We start from the raw sequence: 24941 nt of genomic DNA, 5'->3' as shown, positions 1-24941 counted from the left end.
ACATAACGTACTTCTGTTTCTTAGAGAGAGGCTACAGGGGCTACTATCAACACCAATAAGCATTAGAGGTGGAAACTAAGACTTATAGGAACGACGTTCAAATAGCGGGCATCTAAAATTGGGCTTTATGGGTTTATCCCGTTTCTACTTCTGACTTCAATTTTTATACTGACTCTGTTCATTTTGAATTGCTTTGCTGAGCAACTGATGTTCAAAATCACTTTTAGCAGAATGAGAGAAGAGAGAAACTAGCCTAGAGAAGTCAAAAAGATATCACGCAAAATGTTGAAAAATTGGCAAAATGAGGTAAAGCGAAACATTTTTTTATTCGACGAAGTAAAAAAACATAGCAGGACAAGTCCTGACGTACAATTCAAAAAATTTTCATTGACTAAACAGACAACTAGACATAGAACGGACTATGAATGGATTGGGAAAACCATTTAGAAACAAATCCGATCCAAAAAATCGAAAAAACAGTAAAAATCAAAAAACCACTAGCGAGAAAGCGAATTTTTGTTCAAACACTGTTTTCTCACTCTACTTTAAAAATAGAGCGCAAAAATTTCACGCCGCAAAACCACTCGCTTTTTCGCTCTACTTCCTGTTTCGGCGGGACCAAAATCACTACTCCAATTTGACTTCAAAATTCATGAAAATGTGTGAACAGATCTTAAAAAAAAAGGACAGCGCCCGAATACAATTCAAATTCTTTGAATTGTAAAAAAATAGGAGTGCTATAATAGCCGGCTGAGAAGATGAGGGCGGCTATTAAAAACGGAATTTTTTAACGAAACACAAAAATAATAAAAAAAAAATATGACTGGCAAAAATAAGTGTGTAACAAAAACAAGCCAAATCTAAAACTTCGGAATCTAAAACTCGCCAAAATGACGTTTTCACCTTAAATTTAGGTCTTACAGCAGCTCCAGCTTCTGAAAGACTGCTTACGCCAGCCGAGAGCCTCTAATGAAACTTAAGGCCTACTTGCTGTTACATGTTTATCCCGCTTGGAGAATGTGAGAAAACATCTTTCAAAAAAGACAGAGCACTAATGCAACCCTGTTTTTATGAACTACATTCACTTAACTTCATATATGAGTTAAAAAATTATGAGTAACATGCACAGAATTTTGAAACGTCGTATATGACCCATTTAACGGCGTGACAAACATTTTATAAACACATTTGATACTGCTGTTTGTTAATTGGTACGATGCGTTGGTTAACATCAGCTGAAATCGGAGAACTCCATGTCGGACTCTGAGATAAGACAATCTAGGCTGCAATCCACAACTCTGTTCACAGCAGCAGCCACGTCTACAGAGATGTTGTCGGCTGCACTTGTCTCTTCTGCATCTTTTGTTAGGCTGATTCTGAGCTTTAACCGAGGCATGACCTTAAACAAATAAAATCACTGCACTCTCAGATTTTAACTAATTCTGACAGGCTTCCAGATTCATTATTCAGAATGTTTTGATTAATTGTTCTATACTCAGTTACGGATTTTTTTCCTGTACTTTACTACCAGAACTTTTTAGCCGAAGACCGTCGCCAGAAAACGGAATGCCGTTTCAGCATCACGATAGTTCTTATCCAACGAAGTACTTGAAATCACTATGGTTCGGTTGAACAAAGCTGAAATTGATCGCCTGTGTAAATATAAATGACTCACGTCGGTCGAATTGATCTCAAACGACCGGCGAGCCATTGGCTTTGGTAGTAGCCAGTGGGGGCTTAGGGTTTCAATTATCGCGGGGAGATGAGGGTAATGGGTGGGGGAGGGGGCGTTGGGTAGTTTGGGAGGACTGGACGAGGAGGGGGATCCAAATACAAATCGCCAGGTTGAGGAGGGTGCCCGGAGGGAGTGTTGGGGGGGGGTATGGGTGATGACCGAGGGGATGCCAAACTTAAATTTTTAACTGCCCTTCACATCATAAAATTGTCTCTCCGAAAACAGCTTCCTTGAATCGCATAATTAGAGTCTAGTAAGTCGTAAGGCTCTAATAGAGCTGCTCAGACATTTAGTGCCCTCCGGGCTTGACCTTTTTATCCCATTCTTACGGAAGAAAAGTTTAAAAGGTCAGTCGAAAAATCGGTCAAACAAAAATTGCATAAAAAGGACCACAGGACTAATATAATTGCCACAAATTTCGTTTGAGAGTAATTAATCACAAAAGAAAACAACAAAAAATGCCAAACGAACTGCTCTCTAAGTAAGCTGATGGCAGTTACCGATGGGATAGTATTTAGCCAGCTCAATTATGAATAACTACAGGCATAGGTAGTCGACAATTATCGTGTTCAATTTAGTTTGACTGCAAAATTAGACGTATATAACACGAAAAAGTCAAGGCTTCATCCTTTATGAGACGAGAACAACCGGTAATGTGCGTTTGCACATAACATTCCGACCCAGCTTATCCACATTCTTGGCTTGAATATCTAATACCATGCTTTGTGATTTAAAATTTTACGTTTTCTCAAGCTAAGACACACATATATACTAGAGAGGTGGATATCAGTCTGAATATTTGTTCTTTCAATAGAAAGTGAACGTAGCTACACAAACATATAATTGAAAAGGGAAAACAAAGCCGGCAAACTGTCCAAAAACAGCGATCGTTAACCCGCTTGACGCACATCTGGATTGAAAAAAAACATAACCGACTAACATCGGGCGAATTGCTCTCAAACGACTGGCGAGCGGTTGGCTTCATCAGTAGCTCGCCACCGTTTAGTGAGGCAAGCTTCAGCTTGATTCGACTCGCAACTTTTAGCTTTCTAGCCTTGTTAGTAAATAAAAAAACTGATAGTTTAAAAAATTGCAAAATATTGAAGAACTTTAAAAAAAACTGCCAGATTTTGCAGTGAAAATGTTCAAAATTATTTTTTGTCAGTGGAGCTATGTCAAGTAAACTGCAAGGCTTCAAAAGCTTCGTTGGCCAGTAATGATAGTTGAACTCAGAAAACGACAAAAATTCTCAAAAATTTTGAAAACAATCGCAAATTTCAACAAAATCTTATTAAAATTCAAAATATTAACATCCTCAAAACCATTTCATTGTCTCAAGACACCCTCCATTATCCCTATTTCAAGCTTTAAATAGCTTCACTGGCTCATAAAGATCCATAAACTTGGAACACGATAAAAATTTTCCGAAAATTTAAAAAATTAAATTTTATCAAAAATTGCTAAAGCTGGAGAATTAAAATATTGACAACCATTTCATCAACTCTAGAAACGATTAGAAACTATGCGCCAGATTATCATCAAACCTTGGAGGAGGTCCCTAGGACCCTGGTGCCGGAAAACTTGAGAAAATTGCAAATATTTTTTAAAAATTGCTGATAAAATCTTGAACATTCAATTACATCTAGAAGCTATGCAGTAACCTATAGTCAAACCCTACAGGAGGTTATGTGGCTCTGGAGGAACCTAAAAAAAGACAAAAAATTTCAAAATTTTTAAAAATTGCAAATTGCATTAAAAACTGCTAAATTTTGTGATAATAAAAGTTGAAAACTAATCCATGGCCAAAAAGACATTTTCGAGTAACTTACTATCAAACCCTAACGGGGATTTTCTGTTGGGCTGAAAAACCTGAATAATGACAAAAAATGTCTAAAAAATTGAAAATTGAAAGTTTTGTAAAAAAAATGCTAAAATTCGTGGTGTTGAAATCTTAAAAAATATTCCATTACATTTAGAAACTATACAGTAACCTATTGTGGAAACCTAGAGGAGGTCTTTGGCTCTTGAGGCTGGAAAAACTAAAATCGACAAAAATTTCCAAAAAACCTGAAAAAAATGCAAACTATCAAAAAAATTCTAAAATTCGCCACATTAAAAAACAAAGCTATTCCATGGCAAAAAAATTCAGTAACTTATTATCCAACCCTTAAGGACGTTAAGGGTTGGCCCCTGCGTCTTGAAAGACGTAAAAAAAGAAAAAATCTCCAAAAACTGAAAAAATTTGCACGTTTTGTCAAAAAAATGCTAAAATTCGTGATGTTAAAATGTTGAAATCATTCCACTACCACAAGAATCTATGCAGTAGACTATTATAAAACCCTAGAGGAGGTTCCTTGACATCTAAGGCTGAAAGAACTCAAAAAATGACAAAAATTTTCTAAAAGCTTGAAAAAATAGTGAATATCAGTATAAAATTGCGCGTTTTTAGCGATCGATTGTTCTTAAGAAACCACGGGGGGGGGGGTGTCAACAGTGAGGGTGTCTTCAACCTCTACGAACCGCCCTTCTCACAATAAGTATAAGTCTCGAAAACAGTTTGAGCTCAAAGGCTCTAAGAGCACTTAATGCCCGCTGGGCGCAACCTGTTTATCCCGTTTTTGAGGACAAGTCAAAAGCGTCAGAAGAAAGATCTGTCAAGCGAAGTCACATTGAGAAAAGACCGACAAGACTTATATAATTGCTACAAACTTCGTTTGAGTTCAATTAAAAAGGAGAAAATAATGACAGTATGTTTCTAAGTGTCCAAAATTGTGTTCTAAATTGGCGAAAGGTAACAGTGAGAGTCCAATTCAGGTTCTAGAGGAACCTATTCTAGGCTTAATACTAAAGCCAGCTAGAAGTCGCTCTAATGAAAGTTGGACATAAACCGACTAATGTCGGAAGAATTGCCCTTGAACGACAGGCGAGGCAATTTAATTCAGGGCCTGTAGCCCAGATAATTTTTTCTTAAAGGGTGCAAAAAATATTTTCCAAATCGGGATTCGAACCATTGACTTCCCGCTCCCTGAAAGGAAGCACTGCCCACTCGGCTATCAGGCCCATTTTCTTGTTATGCTGCAATTGATTTTATTTTAGCAACAAGCTTTACTTCGGAGTGAGAGCAATAGAGATCACTCAAAAATGAAGAAAAAGCGTGAAAAAGTCACTTGAGAAGTCAAAGAATGTTCTAGAAATACGCAAAATGGTCAAGCAAAAACATTTTTTAGAAAAGACCAACATGTTAACAATAATTGCTATGAACTTCGTTCTAGAGCAATCAATAACCTTATGCACTAAAACTTAAAGACCGGGCTTTACCTGTTTATTCCGTTTCCTTCCGTTTTTAATATTTAAACCATAACCAAATTCACTACATTGCGTAATCGAAAAAGCAAATGTTTTAAAGATTCGTTCAAATGAAAAAGTGATTGAGGCAAGCCTGGAGTCAAACGTGAAAGTCTTATGTCAAACGAAAAAAGTGATCAAAAGAAACAGTTTGAAAAACAACTTATATAAAACGAATGGAACGAATTTAAAAACACAGTATGCCAAGTCCAGAATTAGAATCCAAAGATTTCGATTAACTAAAAATATGACACTCTTTTAGCGATATGAAACAAGGTAGTCAAAAAAACTCATTACCATATTAGCACAAAACTGAGCAAAATCTAAAAGAAAATAATATTTTTTCACAATTTAGTAATTTTAGAATCGCTAAAATAACAACTCTTTAAGCCTAAAACTGATTCTAAGCAACCTAAGAAAGATTACCCAATACAACAATCATGTGGGAATCAATGACAAAGCAAAAAGGCGAAAACTAAAGAAATTGGTAAAAATCAGAATAATATTGAAAGTCAGTAAAAAATTTGATAACACAGCTGGCAGATTGCCAGAAAATAGCCGCAACAGCTTCGTACAATTGCAGTCTCAAAAACAGCAAAAAAGACAGACCAAAAAATTCGTCTTTTCACTGAAGGCTGATGTTATATTTCGATTATGAAGGTCCTTATGACAGTATGGCTCTAACAGTTTCTCTTACAAAGTCCAATTTTCAGCCAAAAATGGTTTACTCCACCTAATTCTCGGACTGTTCCGTCAATAAATTGCAAGCTCATTGTTCACAAAAGACAGCACATTGAGCACAAATGTTCATTGTCGCTAAAATAATTGTGACGACGCCATATCTTATTTCATTATTTGTGCCTTAGAAAATTCCCGCTTTTCTTTAACCCGAAATATCCAAGAAAGCACAGCAAAACATAGCTGGCAGATTGCCAGAAAATAGCCGCAATAGCTTTGTAGATCTGCAGTCTCAAAAATCAGTAAAAAGACAGACCAAAAAAATTCGTCTTTTCATTGAAGGCTGATATGTTATATTTTGATTAAAAATCTGTGAGTTTTGCTGCCTCTCTAATAAGATTAGCTGCTCTCTAATAAACGTCATTTAGAGTGACACACACCCACTTGACCTTATCTCTTTGAATTAAAGTAAAAAAAGTCAATTTCAAAGCGAGGAAGTCATTTTTGAGAGTGAGGTAAGTCAAGTGTGACCAAAAATTTAATAACGCGTATGAGCAAAAAAATCGCTCCACTAAGAGCGAAAAATGACGTCACACGTGCAATTCAGTTAAATTGCATGAACGAATGAACAAAAAGTGGTTGTGACGTCATATGGTGGTAACAAAAATCGCGACGACGAAAAAAACATAGGAGGACAAGTCCTGAAGTACAATTCAAAGAATTTTCATTGACTAAACAAAAACTAGACCTAGAACGGTCTATGAGTGAAGTGATTTAGAAAAAAATCCAATCCGAATAAAAAACAGTAACAATCAAAGAAATTGCCGCATGTGAAAAAAAATATCACTAGCGAGAAACCGAATTTTTGTTCAAACGCCGTTTTCGCACTCTACTTAACAATTAGAGCGAAAAAATTTCACGCTGCAAAAGCACTCGCTTTATCGCTCCACGTCGGCGTGACCAAAATCACTACTCCAATTTGACTTCAACAAACATGAAAATGTGTGAACAGATTTTTTAAAAAAAAGACAGCGCCCCAATATAATTCAAATTCTTTGAATTGTAAAAAAAAAACCAAGAGAAGGCCAATAATAGCCCCAGCTATCGCTGTGCGGCTATTAAAAACTCTTGGAAACAATTAGTCGTGAAAACCAAAACAATTAGTCGTGAAAACCAATAGCTATGAACTCGAAAAACTAATTCATTTCATGTATGCCAGAAGCAACCCTTGAGACCTCTCCTTAACACTATTAATTGATAAGAATACAAATGAAAAAAGGCAAAAGCAAATAATCGCAAACATTTTAAAAAAATAGTTTTAAAGACATGAAAAACATTAGCTGCCCTTGATGGATTCGAAAAAGAATTTTAGAAAATATATCAAATGAAGGATCTTTTCCGTTTGTCTCCGATTTGGTCAAGCAAACACATAATTTTGTCGAATAAAAATGAGATACTGGGCTGAAATGCTATCCAATTTTGAAACAAAGCTTTAAACACTAGTCCATCGAGAAGAAGCTTTATGATAATCCATTTTGGTTATCCCCTATTTAAATTATTTAGATTATGCATTGACTTTTTGCAAGACTTATTTAATGCGCTCGAAAAATTAAGCAACCAATTGACCAAAAGCAAAACAGCAAACGGTGCGACCTGAATCAAAAGCACCAGCAAAGAGTGACAGAAATCTGGAAAACTGTCGCATTTAGACTTCTTGCCGCGTGACCCGATGGTCGTAATTAAAATTCAGAAAGATAACAGATTAGAAAAAGATAAGAATACAAATCCCGAATTAAACTCCCATGTAAATAAGCAAACAATGACCCAATTTTCAGCATTATTACGTTGAAGTCAGCGTTTGAGTGATAGAAAAAATTGAGGCCAAAAAACGATGAAAAACAAAAAATCTACACAATGGAGAACTCCAATTTATCCTAACAGATTTTATGTTGAACAAATTCAAATTACTTATAGCCAGAAACAATTTTACGGAAAACAAGCGCGAAAACGACACGGACAAAGAACATTTTGCAAACATCGGTTATTGGAAATTATTGGCGTCTAAGTTAAACAACACGTAACGACTTATTAAAGTCCGTAACCGCAGATTAAAGCAATTAACCACTTCTTAGTATTCAGTAAATTAAGACTGGCAACAACATTTTATAATATCAGTTGCAACAATGAGGCAAATATGACAATAAGACATATAAATACCAACAAAAAAGAATAAACAACCAAATAAACTTTTCAAAAAGATATGGACTTTTGGTCAGAAATTTCAGCTCCTCGATGAAACCACGAAGACGAAAATTACGAATAAAACTCGAAAATCAATCGTTTTTAACAATCAAGAAGAACTGAAAATCTTTGAAAGCTAAAAAATAAAATACACAGTCACCTGCTTTTTTTGTAAAGCAGATTGGAGCTGCATAAATGGGACTAAAATACAAGTGAAAAATATACGCAACAAAAAGGGAGCAGATTTAAAAGAAACGATTTCAAAGCAAAAAAAGAATCAACAGTAAATTGGAACAAAATAAGTCAATGATGGCTCCCAAAGAGAGCCCACGAGTCATCACATCAAGGAGACGAAGTGGTATGGTGACAAGACCACAAGAAGAGCAACAAAAACTGGCAATAACTAAATAAAGGCAAAATTCAAAAATTGACGGCAAAATTACAATTCTTTGAATTAAAAGGGAGAGCGTCTAAATAATAGCCGTTGAGAGGCTGACGGCGGCTATTAAAAAAGGACAAAACAACGTTGAAAAACTTCAAAAAGTTCAACAAGTAAATTTCATCATTTGGCCTCAGCGACTCGCCGATTTCAGTGAGTCACATCTCAGTTAAATTAAAACGCTGCAAAATTAAACATAGCTGGCAGATTGCCGGAAAATAGCCGCGATAGACGCTTGTGGCCTACCATGAACTGAAACTACTAAAAAAATAAGACTGACAGAACGACCACCAGCTTTTTAATAGACCACTAGACTTTTTGGGTTAGATTCGGACTGTCATTTTTATGAGACATAATATTTGCTAAGGAAAAACCCTAATGGAGCTTTTTCAAAATTAATATTCGATATTAAAACTCAAGACTCTATTACTCGGGAATTAGGGCATATAAGTTTAACACTACTTAGATGAGCACTACTGACCTTTAATTAGTAAATGTTCATAAAATTTAAAGTTCCATAAGTGAGTTCAGAAGTCATTTTTTTGAGTGAGGTAAGTCACGCAATTGACCTAAAAGCAGAAAAGACGCTTGTGGCCTACTATGAACTGAAACAACTAAAGAAATAAGATCGACAGATCGACCACCAGCTTTTCAATAGACCACTAGATTTTTAGGGTTAGATTCGGATTGTCATTCTTATGAGACACATTTGCTCTACAAGGAAAAAACCCTAATGGAGCTTTTTCAAAATTAATATTCGATATTAAAAATCAAGACTCTATTACTCGGGAATTAGGGCATATAGGTTTAACACTACTTAGATGCACACTACTGACCTTTAATTCGTAAATGTTCATAAAACTTAAAGTTCCATAAGTTAGTACAGAAGTCTTTTTTAGACTTCTGAACTAACTTAGTTTTAGTTATTAACTAACTGAACTAAAAAGTTTTTTTTAGTGAGGTAAGTCACGCAATTGACCTAAAAGCAGAAATGACGTCACGAACACAAATTTTAACTGCAAAGCAGTGGAAGTCACTGAAATCATTGAAAAAGTCAAAACCAAGAAGGCAGGGTAAGACGAAACAAAAATCTTTTAGACGATTTAAAACAATTATAGCGCAATTAGAGCGCAATAATAGCCGCCTGGAATTGCTGACGCGGCTATTAAAAACCAAAGCTTCCGAACAATGCAACATTTTTCCTCAGAATGAATAACTGAAAACTGCGATTATGAATCCCTGACATTTTACCAAAACACAATCTAAATGACCAATTCAAAATCTTAATCCTACCAAACCAAATCAAGAGAAACTTAAGGAAAATCGGAAAAAAACTGTTATAATCGAACTAGTGAATAGTTTTTTTTAAAAAAAACCGGCTTCGCAAATTCAGGAGCTGAATGAGTTAAAAATTGCCGTTAACTTATTTACTGATATCAACGAATTTCACTAAAAGATCCAAACATTTACTGAAAAAGAGCCCAAAAATAACTAGGAAAAACATAGCCGGCAGATTGCCGGAATAGCTGCAAAAGAATAGACCTGCGTGCCAAATAATAGAGATAGAAACAGATACAGATCTAAATTGAAAAAAAATGACGCCGCTCAAAAAAACTAGGTAAAAAACATTCAGAGATAAATTAATAAAGCTTGTTAAAATTCATTCCGCAGAAGCCCCTTATTAGGGACCTTTACTGCACAAATCAGTTCCTTTGACCTTAAACAAATTCAAATTAAACTTAGGTTTTAAAGTGCAAAAGTCATTTTATTGAGTGAGGTAAGTCAAGTATGATCAAAATCTAATCACGCAAATAACCTAAAAACTTTTGCTAAAGCGAGTGAGAAATGACGTCACGCGCGCAAATGCCGTTAGTGAGAGGAAGAAGTCATTCAGAAAATTTGATTTTTTCAGCTTTGCCGTGTGAACAAATGTAAAACGAAAAAAGAGCGTCAGACGACGAAACAAAAACATAGCAGGACAAGTCCTGACGTACAATTCAAAGAATTTTCATTGACTAAACCAAAAACTAGACCAAGAACGGACTATGAATGGATTGGAAAAACCATTTAGAAAAAAATCCGATACAAAAATCTAAAAAACTGTAAAAATCAAAGTGAAATTGCCGCATGTGAACAAAAAACCAATTGCGAGAAAGCGAATTTTTGTTCAAACACCGTTTTCTCACTCTACTTCAAAATTAGAGAGAAAAAAATTCACGCCGCAAAACCACTAGCTTTTTCGCTCCACTTCCTGTTTCGGCGTGACCAAAATCACTACTCCAATTTGACTTCAAAAATCATGAAAATGTGTGAACAGATCTTAAAAAAAAAGACAGCGCCCCAATACAATTCAAATTCTTTGAATTGTAAAAAACCAAGAGCACCGCAATATAGCTTCGCTCAGCTTACAGCTTCGCAGCTATAATAAAATAATTGGCTCTTGAAACACATTTTTGATAATCATGGTGACCATTGTTATTTGCTATGGTGACGGAAACGCAATTGCAGGCAAAAAAATTATTGATCACAATTTTTTTGCTCCTCAGCAAACTTATCTCCAGTAGAAGAGTTTAATACCCGAGAGCAGTTCGCGCCCAGATGAATTTGTCACTTCCTGAATAGATGGTTAAAGTGCTGCTTTCGACTTGACTTTCACTTCAAGCTAGTCTAAGTGTTACGGGGTGGAATGGAAATATCATTTGTGCACCTTCTGCACATTCGGGTGGTTTTTCAACTTACTCGTTCAAACCGTTTCAATTAGGGGTACGGCTACGATGCTTCCGACAAGAACCCCATGAAGTTCTAGTTGTTTTCTCAAATGCTCCCAGTTAGAAAATTGATTTCTTTTCACTCAATGAGAGGGGGTCAGGCAACTTGACATTTTAAACCAAAGAGTTTGATTTCACCCATTGACCGGGGAGGTAAGATATTTCAATTCCAGGTGGCTGGATCTGTGGAGTGAACAAGTAGCCTTTTGTCTATGTTAAAATGGTGAACCGGCCAAAATTCGTCGTATTCGACGTTAAACAAAACTTTAATTTATTTAGACCTTGAATTGAGAATCCTAACAAGGAGGCTCGGTAATGTGCGATTGCACATAAGGTGCCGACCTCGCTTATCCACAATTTTGGCATAATTGTTTACCAAATGAGGAACAGATCGAAAAACCCAAAAATTTTATCCCAAAGACCCAAAAAGAACCCAAAAACCCAAGTATTTTATTTAAAATAGTGTATAAACCAAAAGATAGCCTCCAAAGCAAATAAGTGGAGTAAAAACTGATGCAGTAGATTGATGAGATATGCCAATTAAAAGAAAACGAGTTAAGACGAACAGCAAAATCAAAGAACAGCAACAAACATTAAACATAGCCGGCAGATTGCCGGAAAATAGCCGCGATAAACGCTTGTGGCCTTCCATGAATTGAAACAACTAAAGAAATAAGATGGACAGATCGACCACCAGTCCTTTAATAGACCACTAGACTTTTTGCGTCAGATTTGGACTGCCAATTTCATGACATTAAATTTACAATTGATATTCGAAATCAAAAACTCATAATAATCACGAATTAGTGCAGATAAGTTTGACACTACTTAGATGCACACTATTGATCTTTAACTAGTATATGTTCACAAAATTTAAAGTTCCATAAGTGAGTTCGGAAGTCATTTTTTCGAGTGAGGTAAGTCACGCAACTGACCAAAAATGACGTCACGTACACAAATTTTACCTGCAAAGCATAAGTCACTGAAGTCATCAGAAAAGTCAATTCTAAGAAGTCAGGTCGTAAGAATCATCGATGGAGACGAAGAATTAAAAAAACCACGATATCCCCAATAATAGCCGCTATCGCTTCGCGGCTATTAATAACATCAAACTTTATGTCCGTTTTAAAAAACAATACTTAATAAACGACGTCAACATAGCGTCAAACAAAACTGAAACTAAACAAGACGACGTGTAGTTCCCCAGAAAAGATATGGATACATTCCATAACAAGGCTTGGTAAAAATTAGACAAAAAAGAAAAAAAACAGAAAAGTTCAAAAATTCGCTTGTTTTCGTTTAAAAACAATTAATCTCAAAGTAATGAAAACCATTAGAAAGAAACTAAAATATCCCATATGTTAACGATTACTAATGTTTCTATAGCTAAGGCCATTAAGACCTAACCCTATGCAAATTTTTATGCGGTTAAAAAGAACAACAAAAAGACAACAAACAAAAATTAAATTGAAACTTGCCAGAAAATGCTGTCGAAGCCGTAAAGCCACATTTTGACCCTGAAAATATGTTTGATTGCGGATTCTTCGAACATCGATAATTTAGTATGTGAACCTCGATAATTTAGTAAATTTTAAAAAAGGCAGAATTAAGTAATACGATTGTTTTTTTCGAAACAAAATTACATCCAAAGTCGTGAAAGCCATTAATTAGAAAATGAAACAATCAAATAGGTTCATTTATTCGTCCAAAAGAAGCCCTTGCAACCTGCAATTATCCAGAATATGTTTTACGTCTACAAAAAGAATGTCAAATATGACAAAAACCAACTATAAATTTACTTTTTTTGTGAAAAACCCGTGTCGTAGCCAGAAAACTCATAAGCAATTCTTTAGAAACATTAGATTTTACGCCACCGTTCACTTTCACAACTTCGCTTGACACCAATACCGTCATAATTGACCTGTAATTTACGATACTAGTTAACAAATAGACAATAAAAAAATTGAGAATTCAAAAGTTTTTTTTTTGGAAAACAATTGTATACAAAGTCATGAAAGACATGAGCTATCTACTTATGTCAAAATATCGGCCTATATATTTTTCCATGAAAAACTAATGAAATCTGTCATTATGAAGGAAATTGCATACGAATAAAACGCCAAAATAAAAACGATCGTTAAAAACAAAATTAAAAAATTCAAATTCTTCAAGAAAGTATTGTCGAAGCCGTTAAAATCATAATCTATATCTTTAAGGCTTTCAATTAAATACAAAACGAAATAATTAAATAGGTTCGTTTATGCTTCCAAAGGAAGCCCTTAGGACTTGCAATTATCCAGAATATGTCTTACGCCTACAAAAAGAACGTCAAATTTGACAAATATCAAAAATTAATTTACTTTTTTTGTGAACAACCCGTGTCGAAGCCAGTAATGTCATAACGAATTAATTAAAAACAACACATTTTGTGACATCAATTTTTTGACACCTTCCCTTGGCAATAATAATGTCATATTTTGCCAGTAAGTAACACGACTAGGTAACAAACAGACAATGAAAGGAACAAAATTGCGAAGTTTTGTTTTTTTTTATTTTAGAAAACAATTGTGTCGAAAACAATTTTAGAAAACAATTCGAGAAAGGAGTGTCGAAGCCGTAGAAAACCATAATCTATATCTTTTAAGACTTCAATATTATCAGTTCTGCCTGATATTGAACGCGAATAATGTGATACGTGAACTGTCAATAATGTGACAAAATCAAAAAACGTGAAAAATGTGCGAATACTTAAAAAAAAATGTGAAATCTAATTGTATCACAGCCAGAAAACCATAAATTAAGGCGTAAGACCGAATTAATTATGAGATTAAATTTCAAATCAGCAAAAACAAGAGCATTCTTTATTTGCTGTCACTAAGCCACAAGTTGGCCAAATTAAGAAAAAAAATAGAGGCGAAGTTCAATAAGCCATTATTTATTTAAAAATCAAAAATTTTCAAAAGTGAAAACAACCATAAGCTTTCAAGTTAAAAAATTAGATGCAATTGGAGCTACATAGGAAGCCAATTGGACCTATCACTACTGAGCTTTGATTTGAAATGTTCTGTTCATTAGCTAATATGAAAGATCGATTACCGGAAGATCGATTACCGGAAGATCGATTACCATAGCCGGCAGATTACCGGAATAGCTGCGAAAGAATAGACCTGCGTGCCGTATAATAGAGATAGAAACTGAGACAGATCTAAATTGAAAAAAACGCCGTTAGAGGAGTCATTCGGAAAATTTGACTTTTTCAGCTTTGCTGTTGGAAAAGTAAAACGAAAAAGAGCGTCAGACGACAAAACAAAAAAACCAAGAGCACCGCAATATAGCTCATTACAGCTTCGCAGCTATAAAAAACAACGGAATTCAGTCTACTTTTCTCAGAAGTTTAAACCTCGATAACTCCCTGTAAAAATCCAAAAGAAACAAACTTTTTAATTCCACATTTTACGCTGGACGAGCTTTCTAATGATATCAGTCTCAACTCTCTACGATGAATATATCGATCGGCCAAAATTGTCTGAACAAAAAAAAGGGTCTCAAGAGGGGTCGGAACAATTATTTCATGTAATGGACCTAACTGTCTTGAGTAACCAAACTGATTAAATTTATTTTTCCTAAAAATGGTAACATTTGCGCACTTTTCTGTCGAAAAACTAAACTGACAAAAAGCGATTCATTCTCCACAGCCCATGAAAAAATTCTCTGATTAAACAAAAATTAGTTTTTATTGCATTAAAAAAGACACGACGTTTTCAATAATTGCTTCAAACTTCGTTCGGGAGCATTTATTACAAACCTTATTTGGATTGTGAATAAAGAGACACTGATTCAACACAGTAGGAGGTGCAAATGGCGTCTTAGCCGGTAGAATATCACCAGACGAACTTCCCAAAACTGCCCTCATAGACTTTGGAGAAGCTGCCTGGATTCCCACTTTGCTATAGTTGTGTGAGCTTGAGTTTGTAACAGTCAGCACCACTATGTCCGTCAAACCCCTCGTCTCGTCCGTTTCGTCTGGTGGTTTAGTGAATTGCGTGAAATTGGCTGTTATTGACACTCCCAGCTCAGAATCGTTCATCAAAGTCATTGGCTTCAGTTCGATAGCTGAAATAGACACTAAGGCACTGTATGTAACGTGACACTAAGGAGATCAGTTCACGGGTGCATTCGGCATCGTCTTGGAGAAAAAGTGATGTCAAATCAACGGGAAAAGTGATGTTAAATATTTCTGGAGTCCGAAACTTTTGGAACACTTTTAGAATGCAGCGTTGAATCAATTCAATACAGCGACCAAATCAATAATAGTACAGTAAAACATGCTGCCAAACATTTATTATTGATATCTCAAAAAGCCGTCTGCTTGGAAGCACAACTTTTTTCAAGTGATTGGGTTTTATCTTGGTCCATAAACTGACGACATTTAGTTCACAGAAAATATAACCGACTAATGCCGGGCGAATTGCTCTCAAGCGACCTGCTAGCTTTGGTAGTAGCCAGCTTGGTTTTAGGTTTTAAGTAGTCCAGCATTAAAGAGGGGAATTATTAAGCGAGATTATGGCGATAGCAAGTCCGGGGGAGGATGAAAGAAAAATTACATTCTTCCCTTGAATATTACCAACAGTTCCCATTAAACAGTCAAAGTCCAATGTTGGCAAACAGAAGTCAATGTTCGAAAGGAAAGAACTAACAAGTTCAATTCATAACAAATTCGCTTCAGCTGAAAAAAATCATAGCCGGTAGAGTACAGAAAACAGTAAAAGACTCGAAGTATTGTCCAACAAAATTGCTAAGCTAAGATTACCTGAATCAGAAATCAATGTTAAAACAGAAGTCGATGTTCGAAAACAGAGAAGTGAAAGTTCAAGTCATGAACAAATGTGAACAAAAACTGAAAAAAACATAGCCCGTAGAAAACCCTATACGACTCAAAGAATTAGCCAATATAGTCGATAAGTTATGATAACCTAATCAGAAATATTGAGGGAAAAGGAAAACCAACAAAAAATTATTTCCGAAGAAAAAAATTGGTGTTTAAAAAATTTCAGACAATTTCTACTTTATAGGGGTAGAAAAAAAGTTGAAGCTGGATGGGGATTTGGGTCACGTCGTGGGTGCCAACAATGGGGAAGGTTAGGTAGATGAGGTGTGGTGTGCCTGCAGTTTGAATGGATAGGAGGGGAAAGTAAAACAATTCTCTGTTTGCAAAGAAAGGAGAAACTGTTATGGGAGCAAAAACTCTCAAATTTTTCTTTTAACCTTCCATTTTACCAGCAGTTACCAATAACTGTTATGTTCGAAGAGAAGTCACCGTTCTAAAACAAAGTCAAAGTTCGAAGAAAGTCAGCGTTTAAGTCAAGAACAAACTTGATTCAGCCTAAAATACATAGCCGGTAGAATACCAAACGACTCGCAACATAGCAAATCTTAAACATAATCTCTAAACTAACCTTAACTATACCAGAAATATCAAATAGAGAGGTAACGAAAAAAGAATGTCTAATAAAACTAACCTTAACTATACCAAAAATATCAAAAAGAGAGGTAACGAAAAAAAGAATGTCTAAACATACCCGGCAGATTGCCGGAAAATAGCCGCCGTTGATTCCAATAAGCATGATTGGGATTGAACGAATAGAATATATTGAAAAAAAAAGATTTTTGTACAATAATATTTTTAAGTCCGATTTATTTTGATGACATTTCGTAGTTGAACATACTTCTGTTTCTTAGAGAGAGACTACAGGGGCTACTATCAACACCAATAAGCATTAGAGGTGGTAACTAAGACTTATAGGAACGACGTTCAAATAGCGGGCATCTAAAATTGTGCTTTATGGGTTTATCCCGTTTATATTTCTGACTTCAATTTTTTATACCGACTCTGTTCATTTTGAATTGCTTTGCTTAGCAACTGATGTTCAAATTTACTTTTAGCAGAATGAGAGAAGAGAGAAACTAGCCTAGAGAAGTCAAAAAGATTTCACGCAAAATGTCGAAAAATCGGCAAAATGGTAAAGCGAAAAAAAGTTTGACGAAGTAAAAAAAAATACGAGCGCAATAATAGCCGGCTGAGAAGATGAGGGCGGCTATTAATAAAAATAAAGAAATTCTTTTAATAAGCAATCACAAGAGCGTAGGCGACGGTTTTATTTTAACAACAGTTCCTACAAACTGTATGTTAGAAAGTAAGCTACTGTTAAACTCTAATGATCCAAAAAGAAGTCAACGTTCTAAGACAGAAGTCAATGTTCGAAAATGGAGAATTCAAAGTTATAATATTGAACAAATGTGCATCAGCTGAAAAAAAAATAGCCGGTAGAATACCATAAACCACTCATTTATTTAAACTATGCTACTATGAAAGTTCAACTTAAAAACAGAAGCCAGTGCTCAAGATAGTCTATGTTCGAGTCTTGAACAAAATTGCTTCAGCTTGAAAAACCGCTTGTAGAATAACGGAAACCACTCAGAGACCTGCAAAATAAATTTTTAACTAAGCTTACTCAAATCAAAACTATAAAAACGGAAATAACAAACAACCAAAATTCCTTACCAAACAAAATTATAGTTATTGCTTGAAAGTTGCAGCCACAATTTTTATTTTATGGTGTGGTTAGATTTGTGGGCTCGTGGGGTGCTGGAATAGTTTCGGGGGTGGGTGGGTTCGGGCGGGTGCTGTGGAGTATAGGGATCAGATAGCTTTGTTGGTAGGTAGGTGGGGAGTGGTTGTGATAGCTGGGGGGAGTGGTTGTGGTAGGTGGGCACAGGGTGTTATTGGATGGGACTGGGGTAATTGAGGTTGGTTGGGCTGGTGCTGTGCGTTAGCCAGGGCAGAGATAGGTTTCGTTGTAGGTAGTTGTAAGGTGGGTAGTTGTACGTGGTGACCGGTGGTGTCAGGAACGGTTGGGTTGCGGTGGTGATGGGGGTATATTGGGCTGAGGAGGTTTTCGGCAGGTAGCAGGGGGTTCCCTTTCTGCGCTTTCCAAAGAAAGGAGGGACTGTTAAGGGATCGAAAAAAGTTAAAATTATCTTTTTATCTTCAATTTTACAGGCAGTTTCTAATAACTGTACAATAAAAACTAAGTTCGAAAACAGAAGTAACCTTTCCAAAACAAAGTCGAGGTTCGAAGGAAGTCAAAGCTCGCGTCGTGAAAAAACTGCTTCCGCTATATTTACAGGGCGGGTAGAATACCAAAAACGAGTCACACAGCCTTAGTTAATCTTAACTGAATAAGAAATATAAAAGATCAATGAAAAAAATGAAATCACAAGGGCGTAGACAGGGGTGGGGGGGGGGGTGGGGGTGAGGCGTTGTGGGGAGTTGAGGCAGTGGTCTTTGGCGGCTGGTGGGGCAAGAAGTCAGTGGCGTAGATTGGTGGCGAGTTGAAATTGGCATGAACAAATTTGATAAAATTGCAAAAAGCGGCTTGCAGTCAAGGGGTAGGTAGGTGGGGACAGATGGTAGTTACATGGGTGAGTGTAGGTAGGTGGAGGGTTCTATAATTCGGATAGGGAGGAGTCACTGTTATGGGAATAAAACCTCGCAAAATGAGTATTGGACCTCGCAAAATGAGTAGTGAACCTTACCAGCAGTACCTAATCACTATGTATTAGAAACTAAGCTACTGTTAAAGTCCATTGTACGAAAGCAGAAGCCAGCGTTCTGAAACAGCAGTCAATGTTCGAAAACAAAAGTCAAAAGTACAAGTAATGAAAACTTGCTTCATCTAAAAAAACATAGCCGGTAGAAAACCGGAAACGACTCGAAGCGTCGTGCAATATAATCTCCAAACTTACCTCTCCTATATCAGATTTATCAACAGAAGTAGCAAAAAAATATTCGATTAAACCTCAGGAAATGTTTTAAAACTGATAGCTTAATTTTTAGTTCAGTGAATTGGAGTCGGGCCTGGGTTAGGTAAATGGAGCGAAAGAGAGGTTTTGAGTTAGGTACTGATTGCTAGGTTTGGGGAGAAAGGGTAGGAGGTGGGGGAAGGTGGGATGAGGGGTAGGTATGGGGGGAGATTGGTAGGAGAGGGGTGTGTTGAGGTGGGGGGTATGGTGTCTCGTTTGGATAAGGAGAAGGGACTGTTAGAGGAAGAAACTTGCTCAAAATGCCCTTTTGACATTGAGTATTACGAACAGTTCACAATTACCATGTATTAGTAACAAAGTTCGCGTTAAAGTCCAATGTTCGAAAACAGAAGTATACATTCTAAAGCAGAAGTCAATTTTCAAAAACAGAAGTCAAAAGTACAAGTCATGAACACACTTGCATCAGCTAACAAACCTGTAGAATCTCAATCCTCTTCGACTCGTGAAAACGTGTAGAATCCCAAAACTGCTCTGCGAGTCGTAAAAATCAGTAGAATCCCAATGCTCCTCTTCGAGTGGAAAAAATACCACAAGACTAATATATTTGATACGAATTTCGTTTGAGAGCAATTAATAACAGCCTGAAAGACCAAAATAGAGATGTAATTTATAATTTACGAAAACTTCCTAATTTTGATAGCTCCAGGGAAGAGTTGAAAATGAAAAACGATAGTGCCGAGAAAAAAATATTAAATGGCTATTTAAAAAATTTTGATGTCTAAAATAAAGAGCATTGGCCCCAATTAAATATTTTGAAACGATTACACCGCTAAAGTATTTTCATAGTTAAATAGACAGAAAATTAAAACACAATGATAGTTCAAAAAACAAAATTTGAAAGTATCATTTTAAATTGATTCACCTGGTTTGATGGAGTAGAAGATGAAGTCTTCCCGGTGAGATCGTATGCCGAGGGAATTAGGTTTTGAGGATTGTGTGTTTGACGTAGAAGATGTGGTGTCCACAAGAGTGGGCACCATTTCCTTGATCAGAGGCACGTCTGGACTCTTTCCACCCTCATCAACGCCCGCAGAACTGAAACACAACCAGTAAATCAAAGAATAAAGCCTTTGTTCACACCTTGAACACCATTGGTACAAACAAAGAATAAGAACCGCCCTTCACACCATGAAATTGTCTCCTCAAAACACTTTCGGTGAATCGCAGACGTAGAGACTATTAGGGTTCTCAGAGAACTGCTCAGTCACACAATGCCCTGCGTTCTTTACCTGTTTAACCCGTTTTTGAGAACGTTTAACTATCGCTCAAGCGAAAAATTGCATAAGACCAAAGGGACTGATATAATTGCTGCAGAGTTGGTTTGAGAGCAATTAAAAATCTAAAATTTAAATCATGAGTAGAAAATTAGTGATGAAAAAAATCTTGAAAACCAAATAGATACATGTCAAACAAGCTTTTAAATTACGAACCTTTAAGTAACCTAGAGCCATCTTTCTTTGATGAAAACTAATACGATACAAAAAAGGACCAAAAATGAGATAAAAACAAAATTTTGAAATATTTTGTTTACAAATGATGCCACAGTCATCAAATTCATCGACTACACATAAACAGCAGATCACCTGAGAACAGCCACCGATGACCCGATTGACGCAAAGGCGATGAAACAGAAAAAGATCCAAACTGGAGCCTAACAAGCTTAATGCTAACAACCTATCACTCGATCTAATGAACTTTGATAACCTAATGCACTCTTATTTAATTAATCACTGCGACTTATCCATACACTTGAAACAGCGAGTGAGGTGAGTCAGGAGTTAAAGTTGTGACTTGTAAAACGAAATACGCGATCAAAAGGAAAAGAGAATTTAAACAAACAGCCGGACCAGTCCTGAATTACAATTCAAAGAACTGAACAAACTGAATACAACACTATCATACTCTTTAAAAGAATAGCTCCGACAACCAACAAATCAGATAGAGACGTACACGAAAGTAAATAGAACACTAAAAAAATTTGGCATTTTTACTTCAAATTTTAAAAAATGGGTTTATCGAAGCTAATATGTCAAACAACGTCAAGTTCAAAATTACAGATTGCACAATGAGTTTAGACAGGAAACAAAAATTTCTACAGATATATTGAACGACAAAAAAAGAAAAACAAACAACATGTCATTTTACGATGCTATGGAAAATAAGTGGTATCAAAGTCACTGAAACACGCGATTGAAACTTTTCTTGTAAAAATTTTTTGAAAAAAATGTAGTCTCAGTCAAAAGAATTTTTTGCAAAAACGCAAACTTTAAAGTGGATTCACTTATTTCTGATTATAGAGAAAATGAAACCTGACATAAATGAGAAATTGACAAAACAACAAGTAGCAATTAAAAAACCCCAAAACATTCAAAACACAATTAAAACTCCAAAAAATCATTAAAATTTTCTAAAAAGTCATGTCGAAATCCTTGAAACAATAAATTTATAAATTAAAAACAAGCGTAGCTCAAAAAAAGCGCCAATGCGACCTATTAATAAAAAATACTAAACGATAGAACAAAAAACCGACAAAAAGCAGCGGGGTCCAAAAAAACCGCAATTTTTTAAAGCAAGTCGAGCAAACAGTTTTCTAAAAATAAACCATAAAAATATCAGAATAAGACTCGTAAATGGCGATTTTCATAGAGACCAAGTGACAAACATAGCCGGCAGATTGCCGGAAAATAGCCGCGATAGACGCTTGTGGCGTTATATGAATTGAAACAACTATAAAAAATAAAATAGACAGATCGACCACCAGTCCTTTAATAGACCACTAGACTTTTTGGGTTAGCTTCGGAGTGTCATTTTAATGAGACACATAAGCTCTATAAGGAGAAAGCCCTAAAAGGGCAATTCAAAATTAGGATCTTCTCTGCTTGTGCCCCCTCAGCTTAGTGGGCGCACATTATGTGCACCCCCCAGATGCAGGTGCAATATTTTTGAGGGGACACAAACGCATCAATTAAACAATGCCAGCCAGAACACAAACAAAATCATCTAAAAAATTGAGAAACTAAAAGAATCAAAACTAAACAAAAATATACTCATTTGTAAAACTGTTGAAGCTTTTAAACCTACAGCAAAATTTTTTCCCATTAAAAATACCTATTTCAAAAATATGTTCAAAACCAATTTTGTTTTTGAAACCGCTCCAGTATTATATCTGCAAAACCTTAAAAAATATTCATTGGCCCTTGAAGATCGATTACCTCGAAAATGAACAAAAAATTTAGAAAAAAAGAAATCAATTGCAAATTAAAAAAGGTTACTGAAAATTGTGATAAAAACCTTCAGAATCATTTCTGTGTTTCTAGGGGCTATCCAGTAACCCAATTCCAAGCTTTAAAAAACTCATTGGCTCATAGACCTCATAGATCGATAGGCAATAATTTTTTATTTAAATTTCAAACCTCAAAAAATAGAAATTCGCTCTATTAAAATGTTGAAAGCCATTCAATTACCCCCTAGCAACTATTTAAGAACCCTATACTATCAAACCCTGGATGAGGTTACCTGGCTACTGAGGCAAGAAAGAAAATAAAATACAGATGTTTTGAAAAAAACTTGCAAATTTCATCCAAAAACTTCTAAAAGTCGAAAGATTAAATTGTTGAAAACAAATCCATTGTAACTAAAAACCATGCAGTAACCTTTTATCAGAACGTGGAATATGTTTTCTCGCACTTGAGAATGGACGAATATCAAAAACTGACAAACTTAGAAGCCTTAAAAAATTGCAGATTTTATCAAAAAAAAGCTAAAATTCGAGACAATAAAATGCTATAAACCATTCAATTGTTACTAGAAACTATGCAGAGCCCTATTAACGAACCTCAAAGGAGATTGCCTGGTCCCTGAAAGTGGAAAAACTGAAAAAATGATGAAAATTTTCAAAAACCTGAAAAAATGCAAGTTTTGTCAAAAAATGCTAAAATTAATGATGACAAAAACATGAAAACCATTCAATTACCACCAAAAATTATGCAGTAGTCTGTCATCAAACCCTTTATCAAAACCTAGAGGAGGTTTCTTGACACCTAGGGCTAAAAAACTCCAAAAAACGACAAAACATTTTCCAAAAAACCTGAAAAAAATAGCAAAAATTAGTATCATTTTGCGTGTTTGTTTGTAGTACCAAAACATATAGCTCATAAAATGGCCAAAATGGCCGCTGAGCTTTACCTGTTTATCCCGTTTTGAAAGATCAAAGTCATTGAAAAATGTGTGAACACATATTAAAAAAAATACAGCGCACCAATACAATTCAAATTCTTCGAATTGTAAAAAAAATTTATGAGCGCTATAATAGCCGCCTAGAATTGAGGAGGCGGCTATTAAAAACCAATTGAATTAAAGAACTGAATTCAAAAACTGAATATAGATACCTCAATAGTGAATATTGAGACCTATTATTAGCTACACTAAATGGAAAGACAAAAATACAAAAAAGGTAGACACCAAAAATCACTTATTTCATGGAGACAAAAAGTTTCTTAGTCATAAAAATCCAATAGGTGAGGGGTTTTAAACCAGTGCAACATGCTTCAATAGAACACATAAACCAAACAAAATCTGTTTGAACAAAATTCTTGCACTTCACATTAAAAGCAGTTTGCAAAAACGTCACGCCCCAAAATTGCTCGCTTTTCGCTCCTCTGAATACACCAGTGTGATTAAAATGAGAAGTACAAATTGACAAAAAGTCAACGAGTATATAAAGTCCAGAACAAAAAACAAAGCAGGACCATTCAATGAAATGAGCAAAATGAAGACAGCAACATCAGCCTGCTTAAGAGAATTCAACATACCAAAGAAAACATCATCAGTCTAATTTATTATACAAATAAAACGAAAGATATCTACGAAAGTAGAGAAAACGTTAAAAAAATCTTTAAAAATTTATTTCAATTCCTTTCAGAAAAACAGGGTTACTTAAGTTATTATGCCAAACAACGCCAAATATAGCCAAACAATCTAACGACCTTTACATAAAAGAGTTTAAACAGCAAACGCCAAATAGTGGAAAACCACAGAAAAAAAACAAAACATTAAACAGAAATTTATAAAAAAAACTGTTTTCATGAAAATAGAAATAACTGGCATCAAATGCATTGAAACACAGAACTGAATTCCTCAACAATTATAGCACTTTCCATAGATAGGAAGCAAATATCATTTTAAATTAAACTTTTCGATATCACATTAAATCATTAAATTGATTTACATATAACTCATTAGAGAGCAAGGAGACCTATTAGCGAGACTTAACACGAAAGAACTACAAAAAGGTAAAAAACAAATAACCACTTATTTCATGGAGACAAAAAGCGTTTCGTCTGGAAAAACCAATAGTTGCTTTTTGAGGGGTTTAAAAATTTCAATTATACTTCACTAGAAAACACCTGAAAACTGAAATTTCTTTTTGAACACAATTTTCGCACTTCAGATAAAAAGCAGTTCGCAAAAATTTCACGCCCCAAAATTGCTCGCTTTTCGCTTAAAACCAGAAGTCCAAATTGGCAAAATTTTGAAAAAGTATGAACAACCCTGAAAAAAACAAAGCAGGACAAGTCTTGAATTATAATTACAACAAATGAGCAAACTGAAGAAAACACCATGAGCCTGCTTAATAGAACAGCCTCCATTAAAAAAAACGAAAGCACAAGATGTCCACGAAATTAAATAACACATTACAAATATATTAAAATAAATTTATTTCATTTCCTTTTTAGAAAAACAGGGCTATTAAAGTTATTAAGCCAAACAACGTCGACATTTACACAATAGAGATTAAACAGCAAACGCCAATTTTGTGGAAAACCACAGAGAAAAGAAAGATATCGAACAG

At 35.3% G+C, this 24941-nt stretch overlaps 1 protein-coding gene across 2 annotated transcripts in view; it reads right to left on the bottom strand.

Moving 5' to 3' along the window:
* Nucleotides 1-1122: 1122 nt before the first annotated feature.
* The window catches only part of LOC142358648 (ADP-ribosylation factor-binding protein GGA2-like), a 183816-nt gene continuing 159997 nt past the window's right edge, over nucleotides 1123-24941 (bottom strand). The window contains exons 14-16 of one of the 2 annotated variants that reach the window (XM_075410114.1): nucleotides 19953-20125; nucleotides 15012-15319; nucleotides 1123-1399 (exon numbers count right to left, since the gene is read on the bottom strand). In XM_075410114.1, coding sequence (XP_075266229.1) covers nucleotides 1232-1399; nucleotides 15012-15319; nucleotides 19953-20125 — 649 coding nt within the window. In that variant the 3' untranslated portion in view covers nucleotides 1123-1231. The remainder of the gene's footprint in view (nucleotides 1400-15011; nucleotides 15320-19952; nucleotides 20126-24941) is intronic. The other variant, XM_075410115.1, reaches the window with a different exon arrangement.

The sequence above is a fragment of the Convolutriloba macropyga genome, chromosome 2 (assembly GCF_964194025.1).
Source record: "Convolutriloba macropyga chromosome 2, txConMacr16.3, whole genome shotgun sequence".
Taxonomy (NCBI): Eukaryota; Metazoa; Xenacoelomorpha; order Acoela; family Convolutidae; genus Convolutriloba; species Convolutriloba macropyga.
This window is presented reverse-complemented; position numbering and strand designations above follow the sequence as displayed.